The following is a 16,267-nucleotide window of genomic DNA, read 5'->3' as shown; positions in this document are numbered from 1 at the left end:
CTTAAAATGTTTATTTTTCTTCATCTCCATTTTTTTTGCTCTTATGTGCCTGACACAGCAAGCCTGAGGACTTGCTCTTTCATCTGGGAGGAGAAACCTACTCTTGGCATAAGTACTAGTCCATGCAGCATGATGGTTGTCTTTCTCGGTGTAATTCAACTGTGAAAGTACTTTGAGTCTTATTTAGTTTTTTCTGCTTCAGGATGCTTTCTCTGAAATCTCACTGTTGAGTTTGTAGTATTTTTAGTTGTATAAATCATGTTTAAGATTCTCTCTAAGCATAAAATTTTATCTGGTTAGCATGTGTCCTAGTATACTTAGTTTGTCATAACAAAATATCATAGACTGGGTGACTTAAACAATAGAACTGCATTTTCCAGAGTTCTGGAGGCTGTGAGTCCTAGATCAGGGCTCCAGCATCGTTGGTTTCTGGTGAAGACTCTTTCTGGTTTGTAGACCATAGCCACCTTCTTGCCATGTCCTCACATGCTGAAGAGAGAGACACACAGAGACACAAAGACACACACACACACACACACACACACACACACACAGAGTGTTCAAGCTCTTTGGTGTCTCTTCTTCTATAGGCACTAATTCTGTCATGAGAATACTGCTCTGATGGCCTCAGTTTAACCCTAATTACCTCCCAAAGGCCCTGTCTCCAAATATCGTCACATATGAGTTAGGACTTTATATGAATTTTGAGGCGATGCAAACATTCAATCTCTAACAATATACAAAGTCAATTTTAGGAATAATATTACTACAGAAATGTAGCTGAAAAACTGGTCCATTGAGAATCATAAAGTTTGTAAAGCAGATTAATCCGTATGATTATGTTGATTAATTATATACCTATTGTAGCAGTCAGATAGGGGATTATGCTGCAATAATAACCCCAGCCTTAAGAGCTTAACACAACAGAGGTCTGTTTGTCCTGCTATGTGTCCATTCTAGGTCAGCAGAGGGTTTCTGCTTATGTTGTCATTTGGGGATTCAAGCTGTTGGAGCAGCTGTCTTAGTCTTACCAGTTCATGTGCCAAAGGGCATACTTAGGGTTTCAAACCGGAAGCTCCATGCTCCAGGTTAGAAGTGATTCATTTAACTTCTGCTAAAAATTCACTGGTCAGAATTAGTCATAAGGTAGAGAAGTGGAACTGTTTGGAGAATAGCATGAATCCTTTGCCGTTCCCTTTATCCTTTAATTCAACTATAAAATTACAGTCTTTCTTTCTGAAGAGTATTGCTGGAATAATTTACAAACAGTATCTTTAGGGGTCACCTGGGTGGCTTAGAGGTTGAGCAACTGCCTTTGGCTTTGGTGGTGATCCCAGGGTCCTGGGATCGAGTCCCACATCGGGCTCCCCGCAAGGAGCCTGCTTCTCCCTCTGCCTGTGTCTCTGCCTCTCTCTCTCTGTGTCTCTCATGAATAAATAAGTAAGAACTTAAAAAAAATCATATCTTTAGATTCTGCAAGAGAATAAATTATATTAATATGATAGTATTGTTTATATTTTTGTTGTCATTTTCAATGGTATCTGTATTGTCACTTTTTAGGAAGCTATTAACATCACATTGGATCACAAATGCAAAATTTTCCAGACTTTAAATGGAGCTGTAGGTATGCTTCCTAATACTGAATTGCTTATGTATACAAATGAACACCTGTGTTTTCAACTGTCTGTCCTTTGTTATATCCATTTTGGGAGTATGATTAAGGTTTACTGTTACAGATACTACAACTTTTAAGAAATAATGGACTTGAGCTTAGCTTGATATAGGTGAAATACATTTACTTAAAATCATGTCCTAAGACTAGTGCAAAAAAAGATAAGCTTCTAGCTTTAGGTAATTTAGAATTTAATGTCTCATCATCTATCTGGAGACTGTAGATATATTTTTAAATTAATTATACCTTATTATTACAAATTTTTCAGTATATGTTTCAGTAGTATGTTCAGTATATTAGAGTACTGTACATAGTTGAAGGTAACTGGTAATGGACTATGGAATGTGTGTGTGTGTCTATGTGTCTGTGTTTTTGTGTGCATATGCATGTATGCCTGTGTGTATTTTCCTAGATAGACAAATATCTTGGCAAAAAATATCCTAATACAGTAATTAATATATTAAAAATAAAAATATATTAATTCATTAATGCATTAATGCTTTAAACATTAGAAATACATTGCAGTTCAGTATAACTCTTCAAGGCAGTTCATGCCCTAGAAGCTTTTTAGAATGGAAAGCATTTAGTTCAGAGCGCTTAGGAAATGTGAGGAAAGGAACTGGAAAACAACAACAACAAAAAAAACAACTGTTTCTGCTCCCACCTAACTTGTATCTTCCTGGGAATTGCAATAGGCCTGATTTTCAAGAACTGGCAATGCTATCAATGATGGACAATTGTGGAGACCTTGTTTGTGTCTGGCAGTGTTTTGTTCACCATACTTATATTTGAAAGGCAGGCTAGGATTCCTGTTCACAGTTGAATACATTCAGACAGTAATTTATGCGTTCCACCTGGATCACACAGAGTCCCTGGAGACAGGATTGCAAAGATGCTTTCCTTGTACTAGACACTCCAGTGGCTTAGCACCTCAGCTTAATAGTGCCGTGTTGGAGTGATTGTGGTGCTCTGCTGATGTAGTGTAGGCAAAAATTTTAAAAGCGCTGTGGCATGTGGAATGGTATTTGTGAGAAATTTTATAACCAAAAGATATAAGTATACATGTATATGGGTATATGAATACACATGTTTTAAATGACTAAAATCTGTTTTTTTTTCTTTTTAACCCAGATGAAGTTGTTTTGAAATTTGAAAATGGCAAGGCTAGAGCTAAGAATGTTTTTTATGAAACATTACCAGTGGCAGTTAATGGAAATGGACCCACCAAGGTGAGTCACAGTGATTTCCCCTGTTTCTTTATTTTTAAGAGGCAGACTCTTAAAGAGGCTCTGTTTTGGTGCTAGCAATCTACTGGCTTCATCTTTTACATTATAGATTATGTGGTTTCCTTCAGATTCATCAAACTGATGATGTTCCCTGAGCAAAGTGATACCTGCTTATTCTGTTTGTAACACACTTCACTTTAATGTTTAATAGTAACAGTGAATGTGAGAAGGAGCCATATTTCCCTTGTGCAGGATATCCTATCTGAATAGGAAATGTGCAGGTCTGTAGGTCACCATTTTTTCAATTAACAACTCTATGAAGATTGAGGTATAACTAAAGGGCTGGAAGCTTCTTCTTGTACTTATATAAAGGTTGATGGGTTATAGTTGCCAAAGATTTAATGTGACTCATGCAATTTTGGATGCTTTTCAAATATATATAATTGAGCTTGCTGAAAATGTTATTGACTGCAAAATTCATAGATAAGTTTAATATCTATTTCATGAAAACTGTGCTTAAAGCAGTATTCTGAGACAATGAGATGCTTAGTTTACTCATAAGTACCTAGAAAAGAGATGAACAGATATGCACTGTGGGAAGAGAGGGAGGGGAGATGTCATCTGCTGTTTCAGAGGATTGAGTAGTCTGGAATTCCAATAAAAGCTATATGGATGGGAAAAAAAAAAAAGCTATATGGATGGGAAGAAATCCAAGGGAAAGCCCATATTGGCAGCTTTTCCCCATCAGAATGAAATAAGTAGATTCCTCGTCTCCTCTAATCTTTCCACCCTACTTTTTGTCCCATTTCAGCCCTCCTACAAAGCCATCTTGCTGGATGTACTTCTTTCTCTATTTCGTATCAGGTTTCCCAGCTCTATTCTTTCATACTCTTCAGCATTTTAAAGACTCTCAGGTATTTCCCATCTTAAAAACAAAACTGAGCCAGCACATACTAAAACATCCTCCTCAATCCCCTTGCCTTTTCGCCTGCCTGTCTTTTTCCTCCCTTCACAGCCATACTTTTAAAGTAGAGGCAACTTACAACTACCTCAGTTCTTCCCACCACACCAAGAAATGCTCCAGCTGAGGTCTGGTGACCTCATATTACTTTACCCAAAGATAACATTGGACCATGTTGATCCCACTTGGTCCCACTTGAAATACTCTTTCCTTTGTTTGAGCAATTCTCTGCTGGTTTGCCTACCAATTTTCTAGTCTCTTAAATCTCTTTTTCTCTTTATTTTTTAAGCATACATTTTTAAAAAATCTAACACACTGTGTAGATGGGGTGGTTAGCATTGATCCTTTTTAGTTATAGTTTTAGTTAAGTGTTCTGAGACACCTTCCTTTTTTCTTCTACACAAATGCTTGGTTAATTTGCTTCATTTCTACATCAGCAAATCCTCTCTTAATGTTGATGATTTTCAAGTCCTTGTTCTAGCTCCTGTACCTTCCTTGACCTCCAGCCTGAATATCCAGTTGATAGATTTTTGTATCATACGAGACCCAGAGCTCAAGACCTTCAGTTCTGCCTCCTTTTTCATCCAGTTGATTAACTGGATATGGAGTTTTGTTTTGGTTCTAGTTGCTTTCCCATTCCCAAACCAAGAGCTATTTTGTTTTGACTCCTGTGCATAGAAGTTGTTACATACACATCATAACAAATATAATTTTCATAACAAAAAAACTTCCAGGACCCTGAAACTAGGGTATTCTGCTGAAGCAGAAGGGCCAGTCCTATCACTCACCTGTATCACTCACCTGTGTTTGTGGACTTAGGGGTGAAGATCCAAATTCTCAGCTTGCCTTTGAGGCTCTTAAAATTTCACTTTTGGTTTAGTGGTCACCAGTCCCATCGACTCCACCACTCCTGACACTACAAATATCCACACATACATTTCTTAGAATCCCTCATTCTCTCCCCTTGTCTCTCCCTCAACTCCTGCCATACTGAATTACTTTGGACTTTGCAAGTTTCATGTTTTCTCCTTCTGCAAGTCTTCTGTACCTGCATTTCACTCACTCTGGAATCTTCTGCCCCTAATTCCCACTTGCTGTAACCGCCTACTAAATCTTTTTCACCTTTTAGATGTCAGCTTAATCTTCTTTACTCCTCAGGTTTCCTGCATGCTTTTATAATATTTGGAACTTCCTCCATCATAGTACATAATGCCACATGCTGGACGGGGATGGAATTGACTTTTTTTTTTTTTTTTGGTCTCTCTTACTGGGCCTTAGCCTACAAGTTATAGGAATCATAATATAAAAATTGTACTTGTTATAACATAAAAATTTGAGAAAAGATTATATAAACATTTACTTAATGCTAATATCTTATTTAAAAATATGTTAAAATTAGAAGCACATGAATGTATCACATTTTCCTGTGTTCAGGCTCATGGGGGAAAGAAAGCAGATTATTCTCTAGATACAAACAATTTTTTAACCATCACAAAAGGCAAAATGATATTTTGTATGAATTTTTATAAATTAATTTTACTTATTACTTTATTTAGCAAAGGGTGTTATAATGTCCTTGGCTTTGAACCATAACATTGACCTAATTGATAATATTTAAGCCATTTTTTCATTTAAAATATATACATAATCTATGAATGATAAATTGTTTTTAATGTGTTTATAGATCAAAGTTATTAAAGTTAGTTGCTTTCTCTGAATCTTATGCTATTAGTAAAAATGATTTTTACTAATAATTAGAACATAATTTTTCAAATCACTTATAATCCCACTAACCTTTGATATTATTTTGTTCATGATTGCTTTCAGTTTTTATGTCCTTTCGGTCTGTATCTATGAACATTTATACTTTGCATTTATTTTCATAATGATGTGTAAACAATTTTGTGTTTTTAAAGTAACATTTTATTTAAAATATGTTTCTGTAATCTACATAACTATTTTCATACTTGGTTAGATACATACAATCTGATATAAATAAATTTTTAGAGAGAAATTGTGATTTCTGGCTGAAGCTTTACTTTTTATTCTTGAAACTCATTTATTGTTAGTAACACAGCATAAGATGCTTACTTTAATATCTACCTTTTCTTTTAAATATCTAAAAATATCATGTTAAGGTAATCATGAAACTGGTAGTTTTTTTATAGAAGCTAAAATTGAACAGAAGAAGATCAAATTACCTAATTTGAACAAGAAAAGCATTCCTGAAACTAATTTGATTTGCAATAAAAATAGGGATGTTAGTTTTGTACATACAAACAGAAATGACTTTGAATAATTGGATGATTTGAGAGAAAGGAAGAAAGAAAGAAAGAAAGTAGGAAAGAAAGAAAGATTGGTTGGAAAAGTTTCTCTGCCAATGAAATGACATCATCCCTGGAAACATTTTAATATTGTGAAAGAAGGGTGAGGAAAGTACTACCACCTAGTAGCTGGGGACTGCCTGGAACAGCCTAACTACATAAACAGCTTTCTGCACTTTCCAAAGCTGCCAGCATAAATGTCTGCAGATTTTAATGAAGAAAACAGATGTAAATGGAAGGTGGGGGTGATGGATAACTTCTGCCTGTGTGGTGAGAGATCCAAAAGAGAAAGGTTTCCAGTCAAAAGTAATGTTTTAAAAATATCTTAATTATCTATGAAAATGAAACTGAGGTAAAAAGTAGAAGGTGAAAAGGTTACAAAATGAAGTTTTAATTCTGAAAACTAAAACTAATACCTTTTATGCTCTAACCTTTTAAAATATATTGATCATTTTCATTTCCACAAGGGTTCTAATAGACTGATCAGTAATTCATGAAATAAATATTTAATTTTTATGAGATTTCTGAGATGAGGAAAGTGCCAGTCTTTACACATTGATGAGAATTTTAGATATGGTCAACTATTTGGGGGGATTTTTTTTCTTCAAGAAAATGCTCTTTCCCAGGATATTTTAAACAATTCTTTTTCCACTAGCTTTTAAAAAAGTGTTTTAAGGGGATCCCTGGGTTGCTCAGTGGTTTGGCGCCTGCCTTTGGCCCAGGGCGCAATCCTGGAGACCCGGGATCGAGTCCCGCGTCAGGCTCCCAGCGTGGAGCCTGCTTCTCCCTCTGCCTGTGTCTCTGCCTCTCTCTCTCTCTCTCTGTGACTATCATAAAAAAAAAAAAAAAAAAAGTAAATCAACAGAATTTTCTCTAAAATATTTACACTCCAGGAATACTCAGGATTTGTTTGAGGGCTCAGAACATATTTTAGTGTTTGTCTCTACTCTGTCTACCTCTACCTTCCCACACTTTCTTCTCCACCCGAAATATACACAAGGGACTCGGATTTTACAGATGAAATGAGTGCCCATAGATGTCTGAGGAGAGGGGGAGATACCTTACAAAGGAAATGCTCTGAGTGATTTGAAAGAGATACATGGGGAAAGCAGTATTGTTCTTCAGTTTATTGTCAACAGGATTTATGGGATGGCAGTAATTAAGACCTTGTTCTAGATCTCTTTTAATCTGTAGGCTTTCTTTTCCTGAAGTCAGTGCCTCGAACCACTGCCCAGAAGCCTAGTTCATAGTAGGTAGCATAGTTTCCTGGAAGAGTTTAGTGCTTTTTGGTGATAAAGTATATATAATACCTGTTTTGTGTTGGTGATGGTTGACAGGAGGTTACGCTGGTGCTGCCCCATTTACTGGGTGTCTGCACTACAACTTTGCACATATTCATCTTATTACTAAATTACTATTCACAAGACTGCTCTTATTAGTGTTGTTTTTACTGAGTCTCATTAGCTCAATTAAAACTGTGTGTGTCATTGTCCTATTTCTTTAATTGTCTCCTCTGGTATTTCTTACATAATGGAATAAAATGACCTTTGTGATTTTTAATGCGTTTTTTGGCATTTGTAGAAGAAGTTTGCCCTGATTTTATGATTCATTGTCTGGAGAGAACTTAGTTCAGTGTTTATTTCTAGGTGCTAAATATTGGAATTATTAAAGAATATACCTAATGCAGAAAACCTGCTTTGAAGCTAGATGTTTTTAGGATGAAAGCACATTAATGGGAGAGGTTTACTTTTCTTAATACAGTTTTTCTTCATTTACTAGATTCTCCTGAATTATTTTGGAAACTATGTACCTAATGCATGGACACAGGATAATGGCTGCACTCTTTGTGATTTGGATACAATTGACTTATCTACAGTAGATGTGAGTGAAATTGACTATGTGTGAAAAAGCACAGTGTCATGAAATGCAGTGATTTTTCAGAAAAAGCACATTATTTTATAGTTTTGGTAATATGGTAGGTAATGGATTTATAAAGCTGAAACATGACTCCGAAAATTGCTAGATTTGTGTATTATTTCTCAACTGTTTGTGAAAGTAAAACTGGCTAGTAATTGATCTCAATAAAAGGGACTTAGTTGTTAATATTTAATAGCTTGTCATGATGGATGCTTTAGTCTAACTTAGTTAAAGCATTGAGAAAAAAACGCTTTAGCATTTGTATTAACTAGTATTATCTGTGCTTGATTTTCAAATTTGATGACAAAAAAATAATATACGATTATATAGCTAAAGACTGTTCTAAGTATTTTACATAAAATAACTCAACTAAACTTCACAAAACCTCTTAGGTAGATAGTACTATTGATTCAGTTTTACAAATGAAAAACTGAGGTACACACAAATTAACTTGCTTAAGTTGTGTACTAGGAGCACACAGATTTTTTAGGTGTTGGAGATGGGATTTGAATTTAAGCATTCTGGCTCTAGACCCTGAGCATTGCAATTTTCCTTGGATATCATATACATATTATTTCCCAGGTATGGTGCTTCTTATATGTATGTTTCACAGAGAATTATAACTGTACTTTATCTTTTATACTCTGAGGGTAAAGGAGCAATTAGAGATAATACATATCTGTAGAACATTTTGATGCATCCTTCTTTTGTCATCAACCAGAGCAATTCTAATGGATATCTTATAGTAACATTTTTCTTCTAAAAAATTGCTCTCATAAATTGGAAGACTGTTATTATGTGTGTGAACAATTGATTCTAAGAATGATTTTGTCATTAAGGCTGATTCTTTTCTTCATTCATCATAGGTTTATTGAGTATCTACAGCATGCCAGATAGGTAGAACCAATCTAAGCAAAAATAAAATTCCAAGTATATAGTCTTGGTAACTCCTGGATCCATGCAAATATAAAATGCTTTCACTGTAAAGAACCAAAGCTCCTGAATTAAATAGTTTCCATGCTTACCACTGTCTGAAAGGAGGACAAATAGTAACTTGTTCACATTTAGGAAATTCTGAATAAAGCTCTACTTTTCTTGAAAATAAGATTTTTTTGGCTGGTCTCTCAAATAACTAACTGAATATTTCCTATCTGGAAAGACTGCTAGAATATTTTTGAATGAAGTAGCACCATGATGTTTAAAAATTAATCCTGATCTTTTTTGCAGAAAGTAGTATTGTCCTTTGGAGGGAGGGTTAATGCTTTTATCTGTTCAGTCTTCTTTTACATAAACTTTCTGGTACAAAGATAGAAAAGTATTTACTTAAAAATTTTTTAGTTATTATGCAATAGGGACATAAAAATTAAAATGATGTGGGTAGTTAAGATCTCAGGCCTACCATATTCTTAGATGTGGGCCATAGGCAAGTTTCTTTCTCTATAAAGAAAGGGAGCGTTAAATGAAACTTTATACATATATGTAAGTATATGTATTATTTTATATGTATAAAGTATATAAATATATGCAGTGCTAAGCCTTCAATCAGTGTTAACTGTTGCATTATTTTTAGTATATAAAACGAACTTAGATGGCTAATGAAAATGTAGCACGTTGAAACCCAGCTCTTTACTTACTAATTATGTGTTCTGAGTTGCTTAATTTCTCTAACTCTCATTTTCCTCATGTGTAGATCTGTAATAATAAGTAACTTCTAAGGTTATTATGAAATGTAAATGGAATGTATTATCTCATTTAATAAGGGAGAGTTTTGATCAAATTTTTACTTAATTCTCCTATTAAATCGAGAACTCTTAGAGGGTTGATATTTTGTCTTCAGTTACTATTTTTTTATTCAGTAATAAATATTTGGGTGAGTAAATGAATTCATAAAGAAATACAATGGTGTATATGGTGTAGTTCAATGCAAACAAATATTAAGTTATGATCCAGATAACAAATATATGAGGCATCATGTGTGAAAAGGTGGGAGAGGAGGTACCTAATTTAGCACTTAACTTATATGATACTTCTAAAGATCCTCAATCTTTCAATTCAGGCTTTAAGACATGTTTAACAAAGGCATTATAAAGAAATCTTTCATATAGTTTTGGTAATAACACTATTACATGATATTTACTTATGTTTCTATCTTCTCCAACCATTTCTAAATTTTTCAAGCCAGGAACTCCTTGTCCTAAATGTTGCTTATCCACAAGGACTGACAAGTAAAGTGAACTTTGAAAAGTTCTCATGCAATGAATGAATGATAAACTATCTCTAAAACATACCCAAAAAGGATTTTTAAAAATCTATAAAAATAGATTGAACAAGATAAACTATATTAGTGAAAGAAAATAATTTTCTTATATGTAATAATGAAACAAAATAAAGTACTATCCATAAGATGAGAGTAAAGGAAATATTCAAGAATAGGAATAAAGGCTCAAGACCTCCATGGTTGCTTTATCAGAGCTACAAATTAAATGCTGAATTTAGAAGCCTTGGAAACAAAAAGGGAAACATAATTAACATTCTGACTTCGTAGATGAAAATGTCAAATAGATTCAGATATAGAGGAAATTTCTTTAGAGACTATCATAAAGGAAGTATTGAATGGTAGAGTAGGCAATTTCCTGTATTATATTCATGTAAGAAGTAGATAGTGAGATTTTTCTCTTCAAACCTAAGTCATAATGCCGGGATGTGATTGGGTAAATCACTTTGATGGAGGCTGTAGGAATGTATTTTAAGTGTTAGAGAATTGCCATGGGGCAATTGAAATTTAGCAGATTATGTTGAACTGATTTTCCTAATACGTTTATGTTGTATTGATTAAGACTTAAATAGAATTTATTTCTTTATTTTAAATATTTTATTTATTTATTTGAGAGAGAGAAAGTGCAGAGCGAGAGAGAGAGGGAGACCCAAGCATGAGGTGGGGGTTGGGCAGAAGGAGAGGGAGAAGCAGGCTCCCCAATGAGCAGGGAGCCGGAGGTGGGGCTCCATCCCAGTATCCTGGGATCATGACCTGAGTTGAAAGCAAATGCTTAACCGACTGAGCCAGCCAGGTGCAGCAAGACTTAAATAGAATTTAGAGTAAATCCACACTAATAATAATTTGCTTTTATGTTTGCCGTAAAACAAAGGTCCATCCAAATGTAACAATAGGAGTTTTTATTGAACAACCAACCCCTTTCCTACCTCGATTTCTGGACATATTGTTGACACTGGATTACCCAAAAGAAGCACTTAAACTCTTTATTCATAACAAAGTAAGTATTTGAGAAATGAATATTTTATGTAAAAATTATTTTGATCTTCTTTGGAGCTATTTGTTATTACTTATCTATGTCTAAAATAATCCATTGGGCTAAATACAGTGGGGAATTTTTGGAGTCATTAACTGCTATGTTTTTTTAGGACCTAAGGATTAATAGTCTGGAAACTAGTATCACAATATTGGAATGAGCCACATGAAACTCAATTTCGTAGATCAAAAATGGTGGAATATCAGCTATTTTCATATCTCAATATATAAGTGAAGAAATGTCAAAAGTCCTCATATTCCTTTGTTTTGGGGTTAATTCTCGGACTTTCTTTTATGGAACTAGTCATTAAATTGTTTGCAGCTTCAGCTAATATTGTAACATCAGAACTTAAAATAGCTTCCAGATATAGTCTTGTTTTGATTAAACACACAATGGCATGCTCTTCCCCAAAGGATTTTGATACTGTCATTTCCTCCAAAAAAATTCAGAACCTCCCTAAAACCTCCCACATATGATCTAGACTTAAGGACATTTTCCCCAATATTTTCCCATTTACTGTCTCTTTCCTGTTAAAATAATTAACACTTAACATAGTGTAGGAAAACACAAGAGCTATGAAGTATGCATTTTTTTCTTTTGTCCTAATGCTTTTTGTTTAACATTTGTACATGTCAGGTTATCATTTGCCTTTTCTCAAAAGTACTTTAAGTTTGCAGAAAACCAACTAAAAATAAGTTGAAAAGGGTGAATCATTGAGAATTTGCTATGTAAAGTGTATTGTAATGTATTTATTTACATTTAAGTGTTTTTTTATATATTGTATCTTTTATTTATGTCTTCCTCTTTTCATATGACCTTGATGAGAGGAATTTTGTCTTTTCTTTTTTTATATAAAATTAACTCTATGTAGCTTTTATGCTGTAACTAGTTTTAGTTTTAACCAGCTAAAAAGCTTTCAGAAATACTTAGTGAGACTTAATCTTAATACAAAAAAAGCTCTGAAATGGTCTAATGTTGTAGATACATAATCTTACCTAAATTTAGAACAGTTGAATCACACTACTATGATTTATATGTTCATGATTTTATGATTCTTTCCTTGTCAATAGGATTTTGTTAAAGTTTATCTTCTTTTTGTAAAAATACAATTTTATGTATGACCATTAGTTTTTCTCTCTGGGTTCATAGAGTATTATAATATTTTCTAAAATGTGACTATATTTATAACTTAGATTAATAGCTATTAGGTTTGATAGACATTTTAATGGATATTTTAAAGCACACATCTAAGATTCTCAGGCTACAAGCCATTTTTCTTTCAGTTCAGAAACACTTTGTAGCACCCAGGATTTAAATTTTTCTTCAAGGACCTGTACAGTAGTAGATGTTAGAAGAATTTTGAAGTATATTCTGTTTAAAAAATATTGATATGTATCTATTTTAGATTCTCCATGTGATATTTAGGTGAAATTTATAATATATTTGATATAGGTTCTCATTTCATTTGTAATTTAAGTAATATGTGAATTATGGAATTCATAACTTTGAATTTGATGCCATCTCTACGTATGAATACTTCAGTCATCCTATTGTCATTTTTGCACTAATTTTTGGTTTTTAAAATATGTTACAGGAAGTTTATCATGAAAAGGACATCAAAGTATTTTTTGATAAAGCTAAACATGAAATCAATACTATAAAAATAGTAGGACCAGAAGAAAATCTAAGTCAAGCCGAAGCCAGAAACATGGGAATGTATGTTTTAATCAATTTACGTTAACAATTTCTACTAAATAAATTTAAAGAAAAACAACTTTTCTTCAAAATTAGTATCCTAAACTTGGGTGTCTCAACTGTGTGTGTATGTATGCACATGAACTATATATTATATGTCAGACTATATATTTGTATTTACATGTAAAAGACAATGGAAATTATATATATATATATGTAGAGAGAGAGATAGCAATATGTATGTGTATGTGCAGATATACACACACACACACACACACACATATATATAATGGCTAAGAGTCAACATGTTATACGTATATAGATATATAATGGTTAAGAGTCAACATATTTAATCAAACTATTAATTGAACTGCAGATCCAGATTTAAAAAAATGCTCAGGGATGCCTGGTTGGCTGAGTCAGAAGAGCATGGCTCTTGATCTCTGGGTTGTGAGTTTGAGCCTCATGTTGGGCATAGAGATTACTTGAAATAAGAAAAAAAATTACTCAAATGAATAGTATGACTGATGTAGCAGTGATTTAAATGTTTACTCTCTGAAGATTATGTGTGGTGAAAATGTGTGTTTCATATTGTGGAGTGTAAAGGGTATTCCTACTTTGTAGTCATCTACTGATCTAGAAAATACTCAGAAGAAATTTTTAGGTCTTTCAGCAGATTACTAGTAAAATTCTGGTAATAATAAAAACAGTCACTTTTCAGTGAATGTTAATTGAATATGCCAGCAGTGGGTTAAGAGCTGCTGAGAAAAAGGTGAAAAAGTCATGTGACCTTCTCTTCCGGAGATGTTTTCTAGTGTTGCAGAAGCTCAGGGCTCAGAGTAATGGGTCATGCCTGGTGTTGTGAATAAAGGGATAGGCAGGAAAATAGGCCTCAGAAAGACAAAACTAATGATTCCATAATTTATTCATTGGAGAAAATGCCTTGGATCCACATTTGGAACTTATTTTCTCTAATTTGTTTTTTACATGCTCTGTTGTGTCTGGCTTTTTAGGCTCAGTACGTTTTCTTACTCATATCGTTGCAGTTATCAGCAGTTCATTCCTTTCATCACTGACTGATACTTTATCATCTGAATATACCGCAAGTGGATTTTACACCTTCATGTTGATAGACATTAGATCATGTCCAGTTTGGAGCCATTTGAATAAGATTGCTAATGAAGATTCCTTATTATAAGAGAGTGTGTGTGTGTGTGTGTGTGTGTGTGTGTGTGTGCGTGTGTGTATGTACATATTTTGCTTTAGTGTATTTTAGGAAAATACCAACGAGCAGACTAACCAGGACCTAGGGTTAGAGTAGATGTATGTTTAAATTTATAAGAAACTGCTAAATAGTCCTCCAAAACAGTTGTACCATTGTACACTCCTGACAGCAAGGTAGTGGACCTCAGCTGCTCCACATTTGTCAACAGTTGATATTGCTCATCTTTTTTATTTTAGCTACTTTATTAGGTATCAGAAATATCTTAATATGATTGTAATTTAATTCCTTACAGCTAATTCGCTATTTTTGTATTAATAGGCCATTTGTATGTATTCATTTGTGGAGTATCTATTTAAATCTTTTGTGTATTTTTGTTTACATTGGGTTGTCTTTTTTGTTGTTTATTTGTAGGAGTTCATTATGTAATCTGTATACAAGGGATGGTGTGTGTGTGTGTGTGTGTGATTTTTTGTGAATATTTGATCCATTCTGTGGCTTGATATTTTTTACTTTTTTAATCCTGTCTTTCAATGAGAAGAAATTTGAATTTCAATGAATTCCATTTCTTTCTTTTTTTTTCTTTTATGCCCTTTGCTTTTTGGATTTATTTTCTTTCTTTCTTTCTTTCTTTCTTTCTTTCTTTCTTTCTTCTTTCTTTCTTTCTTTCTTTCTTTCTTTCTCTTTCTTTTTTTTAGATTTTATTTACTTATTCATGAGAGACAAAGAGAGAAGGAAAGGCAGAGACACAGGCAGAGGGAGAAGCAGGCTCCATTCAGGGAGCCCAACGTGGGACTCGATCCCGGGTCTCCAGGATCACACCCTGGGCTGAAGGTGGCGCTAAACCACTGAGCCACCTGGGCTGCCCTGTTTTCTATTTAAGAAATCTTTCTTGGGAAGCCCGGGTGGCTCAGTGGTTGAGCGCCTGCCTTTGGCCCGGGGCATGATCTGGAGTCCTGGGATCAAGTCCCACATCGGGTTCCCTACATGGAGCCTGCTTTTCCTGCTGCCTATGTCTCAGCCATTTTCTCTCTCTGTGTCTCTCATAAATAAATAAACAAAATCTTAAAAAAAAAAAAAAAAGAAATCTTTCTTATTCCAATTCATGAAAACATTCTTTGGATTTTTTATTTTATAAGCTTTGTTGTTCTAGCATTTATGTTTAAGATGTTTCAATCTACAACTCATCTTGAATACATTTCTGTGTTTGGAATGAAATAGGAGTCAAGTTTTATTCTTTGCAAATGGAATTCCAGTTGTTTCAACACTCCTTTTTATTTTAAGCCTTTTCTTTTCCTATATAATTGACTTGGCTTTGGTCAAAAATCAATTGACTGAACATTTATGAGTGATGGTGAAATCTCTACCCTGTTTCATTGATCTTAGATCAATGCCATACTTTATTACCAGGGATTTATATTAATCTTAAAATCAAGTGGTATTAATTCCTTCAATTTTTATTCCAAAATTATTTTGGCTATTTTATGTATTTTAATAGAATTATAATTCACATATAACATATTAGCTTTAGATGTACAGCATAATGATTCAGTATTTGTATACATTGTGAAATGATCACCAAAATAAGTCATTACCATCTGCCATCATACATACTTACAAAAATTTTAAAGAATGTTCTAATTTTTTTGCACAATTTTAGTAGTTTCCTGTCTGCTGTCCTATATGACATTTGCTTAGATATAAATGTGTCATAAGACTACATACTGACAATAGACGAAAGTGATAACTAGGATCATCAGTGAGGGCAGGGAGCTCAAAAGAAGAGAGCCCCAAATATAGAAACCATAATCTCTGGAAGCATCTTATGTATTAGAAGTAGTTCATTCCTTGTTGTTCCTGATGATAAGGCTACAGATCTTCTAAGAAAAACATATATCATAGTCTGTGACCCCTGATAAGAAGCAGGAAAGTTTAAAAAGTA

At 33.8% G+C, this 16,267-nt stretch overlaps 1 protein-coding gene across 2 annotated transcripts in view; it reads left to right on the top strand.

Moving 5' to 3' along the window:
* The window catches only part of PLOD2 (procollagen-lysine,2-oxoglutarate 5-dioxygenase 2), a 93,605-nt gene that overhangs the window by 61,347 nt on the left and 15,991 nt on the right, over positions 1 to 16,267 (top strand). For both annotated transcript variants that reach the window (XM_041734198.1, XM_041734197.1), the window contains exons 6-10: positions 1,561 to 1,624; positions 2,804 to 2,901; positions 7,963 to 8,064; positions 11,247 to 11,372; positions 13,003 to 13,124. In XM_041734198.1, the coding sequence (XP_041590132.1) occupies positions 1,561 to 1,624; positions 2,804 to 2,901; positions 7,963 to 8,064; positions 11,247 to 11,372; positions 13,003 to 13,124 (512 nt within the window). The remainder of the gene's footprint in view (positions 1 to 1,560; positions 1,625 to 2,803; positions 2,902 to 7,962; positions 8,065 to 11,246; positions 11,373 to 13,002; positions 13,125 to 16,267) is intronic.

Source organism: Vulpes lagopus, chromosome 19 (assembly GCF_018345385.1).
Source record: "Vulpes lagopus strain Blue_001 chromosome 19, ASM1834538v1, whole genome shotgun sequence".
Classification (NCBI taxonomy): domain Eukaryota; kingdom Metazoa; phylum Chordata; class Mammalia; order Carnivora; family Canidae; genus Vulpes; species Vulpes lagopus.
Note: the sequence above shows the minus strand (reverse complement) of the source record. Positions and strands in the feature narration are given on the sequence as shown.